At 47.6% G+C, this 16,941-nt stretch overlaps 1 protein-coding gene across 1 annotated transcript; it reads left to right on the plus strand.

Annotated features, from left to right (window-relative positions):
• Nucleotides 1–2,705: 2,705 nt before the first annotated feature.
• Nucleotides 2,706–12,978, plus strand: LOC311167613 (butyrophilin subfamily 1 member A1-like; the record flags this gene model as incomplete). Its single annotated transcript, XM_084228693.1, has 6 exons — nt 2,706–3,069; nt 5,759–6,040; nt 6,158–6,298; nt 6,391–6,417; nt 7,409–7,435; nt 12,401–12,978. The coding sequence occupies 6 exons, from the start codon at nt 2,706–2,708 to the stop codon at nt 12,976–12,978; spliced, it is 1,419 nt and encodes a 472-aa protein (XP_084084819.1).
• Between the last annotated feature and the right edge of the window lie 3,963 nt (nt 12,979–16,941).

Raw genomic sequence — 16,941 nt, forward strand, 5'->3', positions numbered from 1 at the left:
AGCCCACATCTCTGTGATTTTAATTTAAAGATTCAATTTCTGTTTTTTTTTTACTCATTTTATTTTCCAAATTGTTCATTTATTGTTCTGAATTTTGTTTTTCTTTTTGATTCACTTTTCTGTGTTTTCTCCATTTCTTTGACTTTCTTTATTACAGCAATTTGAACTCTACTTTATAGTAAGATACGACCTTCCATGTCTTTGCAGTTATATGTTGCAGAGTTGGTCTTGTCTTGAGATCTCACGTTTCTGGGGCTTATTTTGCTGCTTTTATTTCCTAATTTTGAAAAAAATGCATCTGTAGTGGTAACTTAGAGAGTTGAACTACTTGTAACTTTCCATCAGGTGACCCTGTTGTGTTTTTAGATTTGTAACTTATGTAGGACTAGAGACCTGATCCTTGAGATCCTGAGTCAGAGACTCAGTAGTCATTCAGCCTCTGGGGCCTGCAGTCATTCAGCCTCTGGTGTGGGTGCTCTGGCTGGGGCGTGTAAGCTCAAGTTTGTGTTACCCTGACACCCGCCTCTCTCAGTCCTGCCCTGAGATGCTGCCCTGTGCACACTGTCCCTGATATTCAGGAGGGTGGGGCCAGTCCTGAGGGGAAGAAAGGATGCGTCCAGCTTTGTGCCTTGTTTCTTCACTGGGGACCTTGTTAGCTGGGAGCACCCCGTCAGATCTGTGAGCCCCTCACTGTCAGCTCTCCCTGCCCAGGGTCACATGCCTGGTTGAGTGACAGCCCCACAATGTGTGCTGTAGCCTCCCCCACTCTGACCACAGCCTCCTGGTGTCTCTCTCTGCCTACTTCTAGTCAGTGAAGCATGACTCTCCTCTGTGTCCCTTTTGGTGCTGTCTTCCTGGTGACTGCTGTATGAGAGTGTCCAGTTTTGTCACAAGCCTGGTGTTGTCTGGGTGCCCTGTCCACTCATTCACATTGATGATCCTCTGTGCAATACGTATTTCCTCAGACACCTTCTTAATCCCCCAGGAACTCTTTGGAAATGTACATTCTTTTGCACATCCCAATCTGCTGCATCAGACTTGGGGTAGGGTCCCTGAATTTTACAGTTACCAGCCATCCTGGAGATTGTGATGCTGAAGGTGAGAACCATGGAGTTAGAGTATTTTATGGAAGGTCCTGCTATCAGGCACACTAGTGAATGAGGAAGCATCCTTGACATTTTTTCTGGACCACAAGTTGTGTGAAAGATCTTTCCCAGATTCAGAATTGTCACTGTTAATCCTTCATGTCAGCTTGTTACAGGGCAGGGAGAGGGGCAGCCTGGACCCCACAAACCTTCTTGCTCTAAATATGTTCTGCCATCCGCCACATCAACCAAAACATATGACTTTAATGGAAGGAAACTTTAATATAATTAGGAAACAATACAGAAAAAACAAAGAACATAGTTTCTAAATCAATCAAGCACCTGTCCCCTCATGGGTAAAAGCCCACCCAAATGGGATTGGCCCAGAGCAAGACCTGAAAGCCTACCACAAGTCTAAAGCATCTTCCAGTGGGGACCCACAGAAAAGGATCAGAAACAACCAGACAAGTCTGGGAGGAAAAGAGAAAAATCAAAATCAAGGCAAATACAGCTGTTGTCACCTCCCCACAGGTCTCTCACTCACATCTGTGTCACCTAGTCCACGACCAAAAGGCAATGTAGTTTCTTCACATGTCTCTCAGCTCCATGTGCCTCTTCCAGTTCTCCTTCTGGCTCCATCCTGCTTCCTTCCTTCCTCAGTCTCCTCTGAAGTTTCTTATCTCCCTGCTCAGTTCCACCCTCCTTTTTTGGGTGGGGTAGGGAACCTGGAATCTCCCCCTTTCCTGGGGACCACCCTGTTACAATCTCCCCTTTTAATTTTTATTCCACCATATCTATGGTGGCACAGATCTCTGGGTGTAGTCTTAGGAGACAGTCTTTTTTGGTTCTGTTTTTATTTATTTATTTATTTATTTATTTTGGCTTGGACTGCTGAACTGTTTTTCCAGGAATGGAGGACTTTTGCTTTCCACAATGGACAATACCTGGAGAGACTGGTTTTCTTTCACACTAGAAACCTGAAAATTTTCATCTGAGACCGTATCCAAGCATCCATATATTTGCTCTTCATCACCATGGAAATGGCAGAAAGTGAAAGGGGGGAATTGATAGGGGGGAAGGATGTCCTCAGCAAACTCCATACAGGGTTCGTGGACTCCACCCTCATGACACTGGGAACTACAAATCCCATGATCACCAAGGGAAGGTTGCCAGGGCCTGAGGGTAAGGTTTAGCAACTAGGCTCTAGGTTTGGGTATTTAACTGGCCATGTGGCTAGAGGTCGCCCTCTTGGCCACGAGGCGTGCTAGGTATTTGCCAGCTCAGGGGGTCATTGGGATTCCAGGTCAACAGAATGGGGAGGATGCATTTATGAACATATCTCCCTCTGGTTCTCCCTAAGTTATTCATTTGCCCAGTTCCCCTTCCCTTGTAAATAAACCTTTTATCAACCTTTTGTGTGTGTCTGCAGTTAAGCATTCATAAGTCCCCTTTTAAGCATGCAGGTGAGGACTCACAGTCAGGAAATCCCATTTTATATCTGGGTTTGCCCTGTAACAAGCTGTCTGCTCATTAGACACCTTCCCTCAGCCTGCCCGGGCCTCCCCCAGTGATGGTGTGTGTTCCGTCATATGACTGTGTCTCTCAGCCTTTCTAACTCCCATGTCTGTGTTCACAGAGAGCTTCCGTGTGCTTGGCCCCCCACACCCCATAGTGGCAGAGCTGGGCGAGGATGCCACACTGCCCTGCTTCCTGGACCCGGTCATGAGTGCAGAGAACATGGAGTTGAGGTGGCTCCGGACCAATAACTTGGATTCAGTGTTCACCTATCTAGACCAACAGGAGTGGAATGAGGAGCTTATGGCCCAGTACAAAGGGAGGACCTCACTGGTGGGGGGATCCCTCAGTGAGGGGAAGGCTGCTGTGCGCATCCACAAGGTCCAGGCTGCTGACAACGGGCTGTACACCTGCTTCTTCAGCAACAGAGTCTTCCATGGGCAAGCCACCTTGGAGCTGCAGGTGGCAGGTTGGTGACATGTTAAATATCTTAGAGTCCTGGAGTTTTGGAATTGGGGAGAAAATAAAGACAATGGAATTTAGTTTTCATTTCATTTATAAGTAAGAAAAGGCTTATTAATTCATGTTTTATGAAATGTAAATATACAGGGGACCTACTACATGTCTGGCCCTGGTCTAAATTCTTGGATACAAAAGCAAACCTAACAAAGTTCTTCACTCTGGGAGTTTATATTTGTAGTGGAAGATAGAGCAATTGTAATAAATAACCAGGGAATAAATGACATTTTGAAGTGAGAAGGGATGAGGAGCAGGGGAGATGAGTCAGCAACGTGGGGCTGGGGCTGAGGGGAGGTTGCAGTAATTAATAGTGGCTCAGGCAGCTGCCATGGGAGCAAAGACTCCAGGGAAGTGGGAATACAGCTGAGTAGATATCTGATGTGTGGGTGTGTGTTTCTCCCCAGTTTATAGACAGATAATTACTATGTATCATATGTAATGTGAGGCATACAACATAATGACTGATTTATATATACAGTGAATGGATTGCCACAATAGATTAAATCACATCTGTCTGCTATGATAGGTTTAATAAAAATAAAGTAAAAGAAGCAAAAAAAGGAAAATATCCTCATTGTGAAAAAAAAATTCTTTGGAGTTTGTCCTTTAACAACTTCCTTACATGTCACACAGCAATGTTGGCTACAGGCATATTGTACATAACAGGGAAGGGAATTTCTATGTGGAGGCACAGCCTGTGTGGATGACCTGGGGTGAGCATGTGTTTGGTGTGTGATCTGCTCACATGGAGTCCTCATGGCTAGTGGGAGAGAGTGAGGATCAGGGTGTTGTGAGGTGACAATACTCTCATAAAAAAAATGTTGTGAGTACATGGCAGAGAGGTCAAGGGTGGCTGATGAATGCTCCCAAAGGTAATCATAAAAACTTCCATATGTGTAGATATTTGAACTGGGACGTCATTTTATTTAACAGGGTCTATAAAGCCCCTCAGAGAAGATGCAGAAAGCATGATGTAGTTCACAGAGCCTGGTGATTGTGGACATCAGCTGTTAGATACTTTAGATTGGGGTGTAGGGCCTTGGGGGCACAGGTGTAAAAAGTGTGAGCACTGCGGAGAGAAGAGGCTGGGGAGGAGTCACAGATGAGGAGTCCTGGTGCACATGTTGTGGTGTTTGCATGTGGAGCTGTTGGGGATTTTGAGCACAGCAGCACTTAGCATGTGACTCTGGCAGGAGTGAGGAGGACAAGGGCGGGGACAGTATCTGGAGTTGTGGCTGCAGTTACGGGGTGGAGCGGGGGGGCTCATTCACACAGTGTGGGTGAATGCACAGGAGGTGCCATAAGTGAGGTCTGGAAATAACCTAAGTGAATGAGGAGAATTGGGTCACAGAATTTAAAGTGGAAGAAGGGATTGCAGAGGCTTCCGAGGCTTTGTAGAGTCTGTTTGGTATTTAATATCAGGAACATTAATAATGTGTATCAGTTGCCTGTCACCATAGTGCTGCTGTGTAACAAAGAACCACAGAAAAAAATTCTCAATGGCCTGTAGTAATGGACTTGTACTCACATGGGCTGTGGGGACTTCAGCTAACCTGGCATGGACTTGACTACTCTCCACTGAACTTACTTCCTATATTTTTTGGTCAGATGAAAATGTCACCATATGGACCTTGGATGGGTTTCTTACATGAATGGTCACAGGCTCCTGGCTGAGGGAGGACAGGCCCTGCTCCACCTGAACTCAATGTCCTTCCGTGAAGATGGCAGAGGGAAGACCCATGGGGCCAGCACTTTAAACCTTTGCTGAGTCACATGAGCTGATCTCTCATTAGATACATGAAGTCACATGACTGAACCCAGAGTCAGAGTGTGCGTAAAAATGTACATGGCAGAGTGTGAGCCTGATATGAAGAAGGGTGAAGAATTAGGAACATTTTTATTACTAAGTTACCTCACATGAGACAACAGCGTGAGTTCAGATGCAGAGTTTTGGGTGTGAAGAGCATGTAACCAACAGGGATGAGGCTCTCAGGGAGGAAGATGGAAAGGCTGGTGAGGTGACATCTGGAAGTGATGTATGAGGAGACATAGAAGCTGAGGGAGAAGATGCCCTGGGAGAGTGTGTGAGATGAGACAGGGCTTTAAGGACTGGACCCTGGGGCTGTGCTGCCTTCAAGGATCAGGTGCAGGGAGAAAAGTCAGGAAAGGGGCTCAGCAGGGGCCCACGTCACAACAAGCCACCCTCAGAGGGAAGTGACCAACCCAAGATGGAGGTGGTTTCAAGGTCAGGTCAGGAGTGACCTGAATGAAGGGAGACTGGGTGAGAGGACCTTGGAGACTGGGGTTGCCAAATGGGAGACTTTTATTGAATCACCCAGAACAGAATGGACTAGAAGGAGAAGCTGACAAATGGAGGCTGAGATGTTGGTGAGAAATGAGAAAAATGCAGCTGTGTATGGATTATAAGTTGTACTCTTCTAACAAGAAAATAATTCTACAAAGATTTGAACATGTTTATATATTTATAAAAACAATAGGTAGAAAGGTAGAGATGAACATGTCAGGTCATCATCTTGCTCCAGGGCTCCCCCAGATACCTCAGAGTGCACCTTGACAGCCTCCCCTGGAGGTGTGCACAGGAGGCCCTGCCCCACCTGGCTCTCATCTTCCCTCTGCAGGTGTGGGCTCTGCCCCTCAAGTGCACATCTCGGGGCCAGAGGAGGACGGGATGCGGGTGGTGTGCACGGCCTCGGGCTGGTTCCCGAAACCCCAGGTGCAGTGGAGAAACCCCCGTGGGAAGCAGTTCCAGAAGTTCTCCAAGGTCCATGCCCAGGACACTGAGGGGCTGTTCAGTGTGGAGGCTGTTCTGGTGGTGAGAGACAGCTCTGTGGGGAACGTGACCTGCTCCATCCTCAACCCTGTCCTGGGCCAGGAGAAGGCCATGGCCATTGTCATCCCAGGTCAGTGCTGCTCCCCCACTCCATGCTTCCTGCAGTATCAGATGTGGGACCAGCACCCCCAGGTGTGCTGGGCTGGGCTGTGTCCTGATGGCCTTTCTGTGGGGTCTCTGACTGCAGAGCCCTTCTTCCCCCGGGCCTCTCCCTGGAAGACAGCTTTCCTGGTGAGCCTGCCCTTGCTGTTGCTCCTGCTCGTGGAGGCTGCCTGCTACACCTGGACAGAATATTCCGCACATATACAGGATCTCCAGGAAGATCTAGGTAAGCTCTGCTCTCCCTCCTGAACTCTCCATGTCCCCTTCATAGGAGACATTCTTGTTCTTATCTCACCTGTTCCCTGTGTTGTCTTTCAGACCAGAGGAAGGCAGATTACCTGGCTGGTGAGTGATGCTCCAGGTGTCCTGGGCCCTGGCCCCTGTGCTCAGGGGTCCCTCCCCTTTGCTGTCTCAGCACAGACATGTGGACACTTCCCTGGGGTGGAAGTGGGAGCTGGTAGGAGACAGGACCCTGCTCCATGGGCTCCAGATCTGGGTGCTGCTTTCCCCCCATTCTTGGGATCGTGGTGGGTGGTGACCCTTGGAGTCTCCTGCATTAGTCTCATTGCAGCCCTGACTTTCCCACCATGGTGCTGGCTTTCTAGTCCTCAATGCATCTCGTTCTTGGTCAGTTCCTGGAAGTAAAGCAGCTGCTCTGGGATCTTATAAGTAAATGGACTCTTGAAGTTTAGGACTGTGACCTCCTCCTGCCATTTCTCCCCAAAAAACCCCAAGGAAAGTCTGTTCTCTCTGCTCCTGAAGATGCTGATCAGTAGTGCTGGGAGAGGATGGGGTGACCCTGCATGGGATGGGGTGAGGAGACTTTCCATGTGCCAGAGAGTGTTTATCCCTAGAAATACTGCTTTGGAGGAAGATGGGCCATTTCTACTCTGGAGCTGGTGTGATGTCCATGTTGTGTTTTTATTTCATCTTCCCATTAATTTCCAAGGAGATACTGAATGTAATAATTATGGAATAATATGTCCGTTAAAAAAATATCTTCCCATATACTGTTTTTTATCCTTTTTAGGAATACTGAGTATTAGGTGAAGCAGGAGCTTTGAAGTCATTGAGGGCCAGAACCATGCAGTGACTTGGCCAAAGCCCCACAGCAGCAACAGACAGGGCTGGGTCAGTCTGTCCTACAGGCTCCTGACCTGAGCCAGGGGTTTTCCCACCATTCCCTGCAGTCTACACAGGGCAGGAGGTCATGAACTCTCCAGCCTTTCCCATCCACTCCCTAGAGACTCTCACCTGCAGAACAGGGGGAACCCAGGGCCTGTGGATCACAAGAGCAGCTGGTGTGCTGAGGTCTCCCCTGTGTGTTCCCTTTCAGCCTGGAGGAAGGCCCAGCTGTATGCAGGTGAGTGGCCCTGAAGGTCCTGGGAACCCCTCCCAACCTCCCCTCTGCCCCTTCTCTATTAGGGACACCCACCAGGAAGGACCTGGGGTCCCTGGTCTTCCTTCACTCTGTGCCTCCATATGAGAACTGCAGGCCCCCTTGTGAGCACAGACCTGCCTCCACCTGCCCTGTCCTCCCTGCAGGTCATGTGGGTTCAGGACACCCTCTGACCCCTTGTCACCTGGTCCTTCCTGTGGGTGAGGACAGTCGGGGGGTCAGTGTGAGGAGATGCTGCAGCAGGGATAGGTGTGTTGTTCAGGATTTTGCTGATCTCTCGAAAATTCCGGACATTCTAATTCCTGTTTCAGTCAGGTCTTGCTAAAGGGTCCTGTTTATGGATCCTTCTGGATTCAAAATCTAGTCCAATTTTGGATCTAGTATTTTTTCCTGTTTCATCTTGATTCTCTGTTTTCTCATGCATGATCTGATTCATGTCCAAGCTGGATTTCTTCTAATCCCTTGTGGGTGCTGAGGAATCCGTTGTTTAGGGAAGGTGTTCTGAGTCTGGTCAGAGCTTCTGGGTGTTTATGACTCTTGGGAAGAGGCCTGTGAAAGTTCTGAAACTATGTGTAAAATCCAGTTTGTGTGTGTGTGTGTGTGTGTGTGTGTACTTTTTATGTCTTCGTAACAAGAAAAACAATGTATGATTTTTCAGAACCATCATTTTTTTAAGGAGAATTCTGTCTGACAGTCTCATGGTTGCTATTGTTTAGGTTTTTTTTTGTTTTTGTTTTTTTTAAGAGGCAACTATGCAGACTGGAAAAGAACAAACCTAAAATGGTTATAATCCATTTCCAAAGAACAAAGGTGAAATTTGAAAGAAAAGTCTGGATGGAGAGAGAGAGGGGAAGGAAGGAGAGGGGTGTGTGGGAGAAGAGCCTTCTAGAGGTTTTGGGGCACAGTCACCATTTGAATCTGTGCTGTGCAGACATTGTGCAAGGCTTGGGAATGAAACACAGTGGGCCTTTTGAAGTACTTCAGATAAAGCTACACTTTAAAAATCATTATTGAGGCGACCATCTAATTGTGTTGCCTCTCAATTGAGCTCCCCTGTAACCCCAGGGCAGGGTCTGCGCTGGGTCCTGCAGGGAATATCAGAGAGCCTGGTGAAGGAGATCTGAGCCTCCTGAGCCTGAGTCACATGCCCTTTCCCTGCTCCAGGGTTTGTTTATGGTCCTGGACATAGACCCTGAGCCAAGAGAGGGCGGTTGTAGGGGAAGGGTCTTGGGACCAGGAGTGTGAGGACCCTACTGAGAGTCTCCCTGATTCTCCTGGGGACTCATTTCTACACAGTGAGGACCACAGACTCATCTTTACCATCATTCTAGCCTCTGCTGAGTTCATGTCTCATGCATTTTAACATTAACTTTCCTTTGGCATGCAAAAATAATGACGTGTTTGAATGAAACACATTAATATACTAGAATCAACATTTTGATATTGACAGATTCACAGGTGGATACTTGTGTGATCTCGTATTATTTGTGAAATTTAACAAAAATTTTTTACTTAAGATTTTGCTACAAAAATTAACTGACTAGAACAGTCAGTACATACACAGTACTGGGCCCTCTGTGTCTCACATTAAATGCCACTGGATTTTCTACATTTTTTCCTACTGTTCCTGTTCCTGTTCTCCTCCACGCCCTCTTTTTCAGTGTTGTATGAAGAAGTGTGATGTAGAACATTAGAGCTGGATATCAACTAACATCTCAGCAAAAACAAGTAAATTTAAAATCTCCCTTTTTTTACAAAGAGGTCATATATATGCCATCCACTCATTGCATGTGATCTTGTTTCTTTTCTTTTTTAAAAAAAAAAAGATTTATTTATTTATGCATACAAGAACTGGGATACAGGCCAGAGATGCTGGGGGTAAGAGGATTCACCAGAGACAGAGTGGGGAACAGAACAAACACTTTGACTGAAATACACTGCTGAGGGGAGCAGCAGGTGAGACAGGAGAGGTCTGCTGCACAATGTGGGTATCTCCCTGGCCAGGGATCGAACTCATGCTGTTGAGCCTACACATTGCTTCATAGTGCGGTGCTTAACCACTTGCACCACCAGGGAGGCCCTGATCTTGTTTCTTATCAAGATCTTTTTTCTTATCAAGATATTGTTTCTTATCAAGATTTTATGGATCTTGTTTCTTATCTGATCCTTTTCTGAGAAAAGGATCAGAAACAACCAGACATGTCTGGGAGGAAAAGAGCAAAATCATAATCATGACAAAAACTGCCTTGTCACCTCCCATACAAGTCTCACCCACATCTGTGTCACCTAATCTATGACCAAAAGGCAAGCGCAGTTTCTTCACATATCTCTCTGCTCCATGTGTCTCCTCCAGGTCTCCTTCTGGCTCCATCCTGCTTCCTTCCTTTGCAGTCTCCTCTGCAGCTTCTTCTTCCTGCTCAGCTCCACCCTCCCTTGGGTGTGGCAGGAAACCTAGAACCTCTTTTTCCTAGGAACCACCCTGTTACACTCTGAGTGAGCTTGTGCAGGTGTGGCTGGTGTCACATATTTATACACAGTGTGCACAAGAAGATGTTGCTCCTTATTCCTATAAATGTGGATCCTGGATTCTCTTCTTTCCCCCTCTCTCCTCACAGATTCCAGAAATGCACGCTCTCCTCTGACAGCCTCAGAGTCTTGTTGTGTCTCACCTGAGTGTTGGGGAATGACCTGCTTCCTCCTTCCCAGCCAGGTGTGGGGTGGGGGATGACATGGCCTTGGGGCTCTGGGGGAGAGGAGTCTGCTCCCCTTTCAGTCATTTCAGGGGCTCCCCTGGGGCCACTGGTCTGTGATCATGTGTGGCACATGCTGAGGGGGGCAGGCACATCCCGTCTGGTCATTAGGGCTTGTGGGTGACCCTCCCTCCCCAGCAGAGTCAGGGTCTGTGTCTGTCTCTGGTCAGCAAGTTGATGAAACTTCTGGTTCCTTCCTCCTGTCCCATGTCCTTGGCCTGCTCTCCTCACCCATCCTTCCCTCATTCCCTGCTCTCCAGGCCCCTCACTCTCCCTCCATCACCCCCCAATGCAGGTGACACTTTAGGGTCCTCATGTGTCCATGTGCATCATGGGGTCCTGGTGCTCATTCCATACCCTCCCCTGCCAGGCCCTGCTCACGCTGCCTGGGCCCTGACATGGGGCATCAGAGCTCCAGCTGCTGTTGACACATGTCACCACATCCTGAGCTGCTTCACCCACACAGTTTATCATCTCACACGCCTGCAGGGCAGACACCTGAAATCACGTCCTGGGACTAACTCCAGGGTCTGGCAGCTCCTTCCTTCCAGGAGCCACTTCCTCTCCCAGGATCTAGGGCCCCCTGCATTGACTGGGGACCCCTTCCTCTGTCTACACTGCCTGCCATGCCACCTCTTTATGGCCCTGCTGCTGTCACCATGTGACTGTCTCTGAGCACAGGTGCAGGGTCACAGCTGTTAAGGCTCATGTGATTGGTTCTCCCTTATGGTCATCAAACATCCCTGTTTCCAGGTCCGTCTCTGTCCCTCCTGCAGGTTTCTCTTTCCTCTGTCAAGGACACATGATTACAGGGTCATGGGATGAGGACATGGACATCTTTGAAGTCATTATTCTGCTTATAGAGAAAGGTTTTACTTTGAAGTTTCCCTCTTTCTGGGTTCTTCTTGAAGCAAATAGTTGTGTCAATGCAATGTGTTTGTGTTCTTCTCTGTCTACAAGGAGGGTTTTGTTTCCGCCACACATGAAACTGTAGAAAGTTGTCACTAGTGTTTGGTCCTCTCAGTATGTGTCCATGTTACCTACTCTGCATGTCTCTCTCCCCCTAGAACCATCTCCACCCCATCATGAGTGGGCAGGGACCTCTGTTGAGTGTCCTTTGTCTCCTCACTCATGTCAGTCACCCACATGTGCAGCTCAGTCACATTGTGTCAGTCTCTCTCTCTCTCTCTCTCTCTCACTCTCTGTCTCTCCCCTTGTTTGACAAACAGATATATTCACAATCAGAGGGAAAACTCTGCCCACCAGTCCCCACGTCTCCAGGCTTCCTCAGGCCTTTGCTGCCCCAGGAGGCAGGAACTTCAGGCCACACACAGGCCTGGGCTGGTTGTAGCTCTAAGCCCTGTGGTTCAGAGAGAAGCAGCACATCCAGGTCTGTTAGTTCTTCATAAGCACACACAATCCTGAGCATTTCATCTCCATGGAACCTGTTCAAGAAAACCTAGTTTCCAGAATATGTCTGTGACTGGTGACTTAAAAAGTATAATTTGATGGTTGTATCTGGGTAAAGACCTTTCTGTTCAGTTGGTATCCGGCCTCTCACCCCTGAGTATTAAGCCTTATATCTTAAATCATGGGAAATTTGCAGCATAACATCAGTGTATGTGTGTATAAATCTAAAAGTTAAATGCATCAACTAAATGTTTCCAAATATTTTCCCCTGTGAACTCTGTGTCACTGTCTTATAGAAAAGTAGGTGTGGGCCCTGATGTGTGAGTATCTAGAGTCCCTCACGTGACATGTGTGTCTCTTACAGACTGGAGGAAGGAGAAGTTCCGGGCCTGTGAGTGACTCTGTTCTCTCTGGGGCTGCTCAGTTTCTGGCCTTTCTTTCTGTTCCCTGTGTGGACACAGACTCTGCACCCTCCATGGGGGTGGGGTGGGTGCCGCTGTGATGTCACACAGCTGGGCTGGTCCGTGACTTGTCATGGGTGCTGAAGGGGGTCCTTAGTCCTTGGGGTACATGCAGGTCCCCAGGGGTCCTGTGACATATTTGACACCCAATAATCTTGTGGCTCATTTTCCTGCTTGGGGGCTGTGGGCTGGGGTCACCAGGCTATCATTTCAGGGAACATATCCCTCTCCCCATAAATCTGAGTATCTGGGGTAAGGAGGTGTGTGCCTTTGTATGTCAGGCTGGCATATGTGTTCTCTCTCTGCAGGGCCTGTCACTCTGGATCCAGGTTCTTGCCCTCGTGGAATTTTCCTGTATCCTGATAAGAAGATTCTGACCACTTATCAAAATGGAAAAAAAGGAGGATACAGTGTTTGGGGTCTTGAAGGCATCACATCAGGGCGCTGTTACTGGGAAGTGGAGGTCAGGAACACAAACAGAACTGAGTGGGCACTGGGAGTCTGGAGGAAAGATGAGAAAAATAGATACAGTGCTCCATCCCCACTGAAAGGGAAATGGGTTATTGGCCGATACAGTAATGTTTTCCAAGCCTTTACTGACCCTCCTACTCCACTATCCCTTAGGCAGATTCCCCGCAGGGTGGGGGTTTTCCTGGACTATGCTCACGGGGACATCTCCTTCTATGACATGAATGATGGCTCCCACATCTTCTCCTTCCCTCCTGAGTCGTTCTCTGGGACCCTTCTTCCATACTTCATCTGTTATTTTGGGTACGTGTTCATGACCCTCTGCCCCCTGGAGACTGGGCCCAAGAAGCCCTCTGGGCCCATGAACAATCCTTCTCTGGGGGATCCTGTGAGTCCCCCAGGGGAGGGGATCCCCTAAGGCTCTGGTGTGGATGGGGCTCCCCCAGGGCCTGAAGCCCCGCTCCTCCCCTGCACCCCTGAGACCATGTCCCCATGAGGCCCCTCCCTGCCCAGACCTGCCCTGGGCTCTTCTTGGGGCTGCAGGTTCCCTGATGACAAACCTGTGAGCAAGTCCCGGATGCTGGAGTCTCGTCTTCCTGCTCTGGGTGCAGATTCCTGGGCCGTGGCTGAGAGAACAGTCAGGTCAGGCCTTGTGTTTAGACATAACTTTGAACCCACTTAGGGTAGGGTATATTTTTCCATGGGAAATCATTTTTCATTTGGTCAAGAAAATTTTTACTAGGGATTTTATGCTCTTAGGACATGAAAGGGGATGAGCTCTGAATGATTCTCTTAAATTAATTGGAGTTTACTTTGTCCAACTTGACTTTGTTTGGAGGAACCTAGAGCCTGATGGAGGGTCTCCAGATCTAATTTTAAGGTCTGGATTATCTGACCAGAAAACATCTACTTTCAAAACATTTGGGGAAATGGGAGACTTTTAGAGGAGCCTAATATTCTGCTTCCTACTCTGGAATGGATGAAATACACTTAATTTTATCAAACCTGATGAATTTCTATGACCAGTGATAAACTTGTGGTGTGTTAATTTGGTGACCTCAGGAGAAGGATCTGGTTCTTCTTTTGTGTCAACACCATTTAGAAAGGAGAGAACAGCTCCTTGAATTAAGATGAGAATGAAGAAGAGACTTTCAGACTTGGGGTGACTTGGGGTGCTATGACTTGAGCTCCAGGTGTCCCTGTGCTGACACGGTCCTTCCACATACTGAGGCAAAGGGGCACTGGAACCACAGCTGCCAGAGGAAGTAGGATCCTGAGCACCAGACCTGCAGGGAGGAAGGTGTGATTCCTCCCTCACGGGAAACTAATGTGGTTCTGGTGGGAGGAGAAGACATGAAGGGTGAGTGGGGAGGAGTCAGACATCATAATGGTGTGTAATAGTTTTAACAATTTCTCTTGTGTGTGTTAATTTGTATTTATTACCCATTGTCTTCATTTGTCATCTTCCCTTGTGCTTTTATACAAGTTGATGCAGTTTGTTTATAATATAGTTTTGGGTAACAGAATAGATAAAGGGGCCACCTTAGTGGTGCAAGGGCTTAAGCACAGCACTATGAAGCTATCTGCAGCCACTGCAGTACAACTACTAGCCCAAGGCAGGGAGCTACCCCCATGGCACAGCAGACCTCTCCTGTCTCTCCTGCTGCTCCCCTCAGCAGTGTATTTCAGTTAATCTACCTGTTCTGCTCCCCACTCAGTCTCTGGTGAGTCCTCTTACCCTCCACACCTCTGGCCTGTACCCTAGTTCTTGTATGTATAAATAAATAAATCTTTTAAAAAAACAGAATAGATAAAGATATTGTGAGCAAGTTTGAAAAATACCTAATATGGCATGTTAGATACAAAAATTGGGGCTGTCTGTCCCTTCATTTTGGAAAAAGGTGAACACTTTTTCACTTGTAAAGGAAGATTTTACTTGATATTTAAAAATAAGCAGTATATACATTGTGAGTATGGAACTGAGTATGGACTCTTCCAACACCTATTTATTGCCCTGTCTGTGAGTATGGTCAGGTCAGGCCTTGTGCTGAGGCCACAGATGGTAAAATTGATGGATTTGAATCTGTTTGGGGTAGGAAGAACTTTACCATGGGACATCGTTTCTCTTTTCATAAAGAAAATATTTCAGGGGCCTCCCCGGTGGCGCAGCGGTTGAGCGCTGGGTTGCGAAACTGCGCGCGGCCTCTGCGGCGCCGGTTCGATCCCCGGCTGCTCCCCGGCCACCGGAGGAGGGTCCCACATGGCGCGCAGACCTCTCCTGCCGCCCGCTGCTCCCCTCAGCAGTGTACTTCGGTGCTTCTGCCTGCTCTGCTCCCCGCTCTGGCTCTGGTGAATTCTCTCACCCTCCCGTGCTTCTGACTGTACCCAGTGCATGTATAAACAAAACAAACAAACAAACCAGCAAACAAATAAATAAAAAGCATGCCTCTATAAAAAAAAAAAAAAAAATTAAAAAAAAAAAAAGAAAAAAAAAAAGAAAATATTTCAAGGGATTTTCCTACTGTTTTTGACAAGTAAGGGAATGAGCTATGAATTTGTGTCCTAAACTAACTGGAATTTATCCAACTTGAGCTTGTGCTGAGGAATGCAGGTGCTGAAGAATACCTTACGTTTATGATATATTTTTTGGGTAACAGATAAACAATTGAACTGTGACTGAACTTGAGAAATAAGAAATATAGATACAAAGATTGGGCCACTCCGGTGGTGCAGTGGTTGAGCACTGGGTAGCGAAACTGCCCGCAGCCTCTGCAGTGCTGGTTCAATCCCCGGCCACCAGGCAAGGGTCCCACATGGTGCACAGACCTCTCCTGCCACCCAGTGCTCCCCTCAGCAGTGTACTTCGTGGGTCCATTTTCCGCTCTGGCTCTGGTGAATTCTCTCACCATCCTGCACTTCTGAGTGTACCCAGTGCTTGTATAAATAAATAAATAAATAAATCTTTAAAAAAAAAAAAGATTGGGGCTGTCTGTTTTGGAGACATGTAAAGGAAGCTTTCTCTTAGTGGTTAAAAAACATAAAATTGTGTTGTTTGGTTGTTTAAATGTGTGTTAATCATGTGTGTGGAGCTGAGTAGTCAAATGTGTGCACTCTTACATCGCCCCTGTGTTGCTTCCTAGCCCACATCCCCACGTGCCCTCCTGTGTGACCTGGCACTGGACCCCAGGAGCATGTCCCATGTCCCCCTGTCCAGTGTCAGGATGAGTCCTGGAGGGGACACTCCAGTCCCAGCTGAGGACACGCATCTCTCCTGGTCTTGCTGCTTTTCTTCTGGATCCTGTGATGGGATGTTTGTCCTTTTTAAGATTTATCCTCAGGTACTATCCATGAAAATATTCCTTCTGTTGTTCTGAAAAAACTATTAAGAACTGATAAGTAAGGTATGTGTCATGTCTTTTGATCTAATGGGACATTACAGAGATTTTGTAATTAGATTCAGACTTATGGGACTATTTAGAAAATGTACAAGGTTTTGACTTGTTTTTTTTTTAAGATTTATTTATTTATTTGTTTGTTTGTTTGTTTGTTTGTTTGTTTATTTATCTATTTATTTATTTATTTATACAAGCACTGGGCACAGTAAGAAGCTCAGGAGAGTGAGAGAATTCTCCAGAGACAGAGCAGGGAATAGAATAGGCAGACTGACAAAACACACTGCTGAAGGGAGCAGCGGGTGCTGCAGGAGAGGTCTGTGCACCATGTAGGACCCTCGCTGGTGGTCGGGGATCGAACCAGTGCTGCAGAGAGGCTGCGGACAACTTTGTAGCCCAGCACTCATCTGCTGTGCTACCAGGGGAGGTCCTTGACTTGGGTTTTTATCATTAATTAAGGATGTGCTGATTTTAGAATGGGAACCTTCCTTCAATAAAGACTGCTTGAGACCAGGAGAATGCTCCCTGTGCAGCCAGAGGTGAGCCCGGAAGTCACCCCATGCTAGGACCCACCTGGCTAGCAGTCAGAGCCCACAGGGGGATAGGCACCCAAGGCTGAGCAGACTGTGCACGCAGGAAAATGAGTCTCCAACTTGCCATTTTAGAATAGGGACCTTCCTTCAATAAAGACTGCTTGAGACTGGGAGAAGGCTCCCCACACAGCCAGATGTGATCCGGGAAGTCAACCCATGCCAGGGCCCTTCTGGCCAACAGTCTGAACCCAGAGGGGGATCAGGCACCCATGGCTGGGGCAGACCACATGCACAGGAAAGTGCATCTCCAACTCACCATTTTAGAATAGGGACCTTCCTTCAATAAAGACTGCTTGAGATCAGAAGAAGGCTCCCCGCACAGCCAGAGGTGAGCTGAAGTCCCCCACAAGCCTGGTTCTGCCTGGCAGGGAGTTGGATCCCAGAGGGGGATCCAGC

This window comes from Talpa europaea, assembly GCF_964194135.1.
Source record: "Talpa europaea genome assembly, chromosome: 2".
In the NCBI taxonomy this organism is placed as follows: Eukaryota; Metazoa; Chordata; class Mammalia; order Eulipotyphla; family Talpidae; genus Talpa; species Talpa europaea.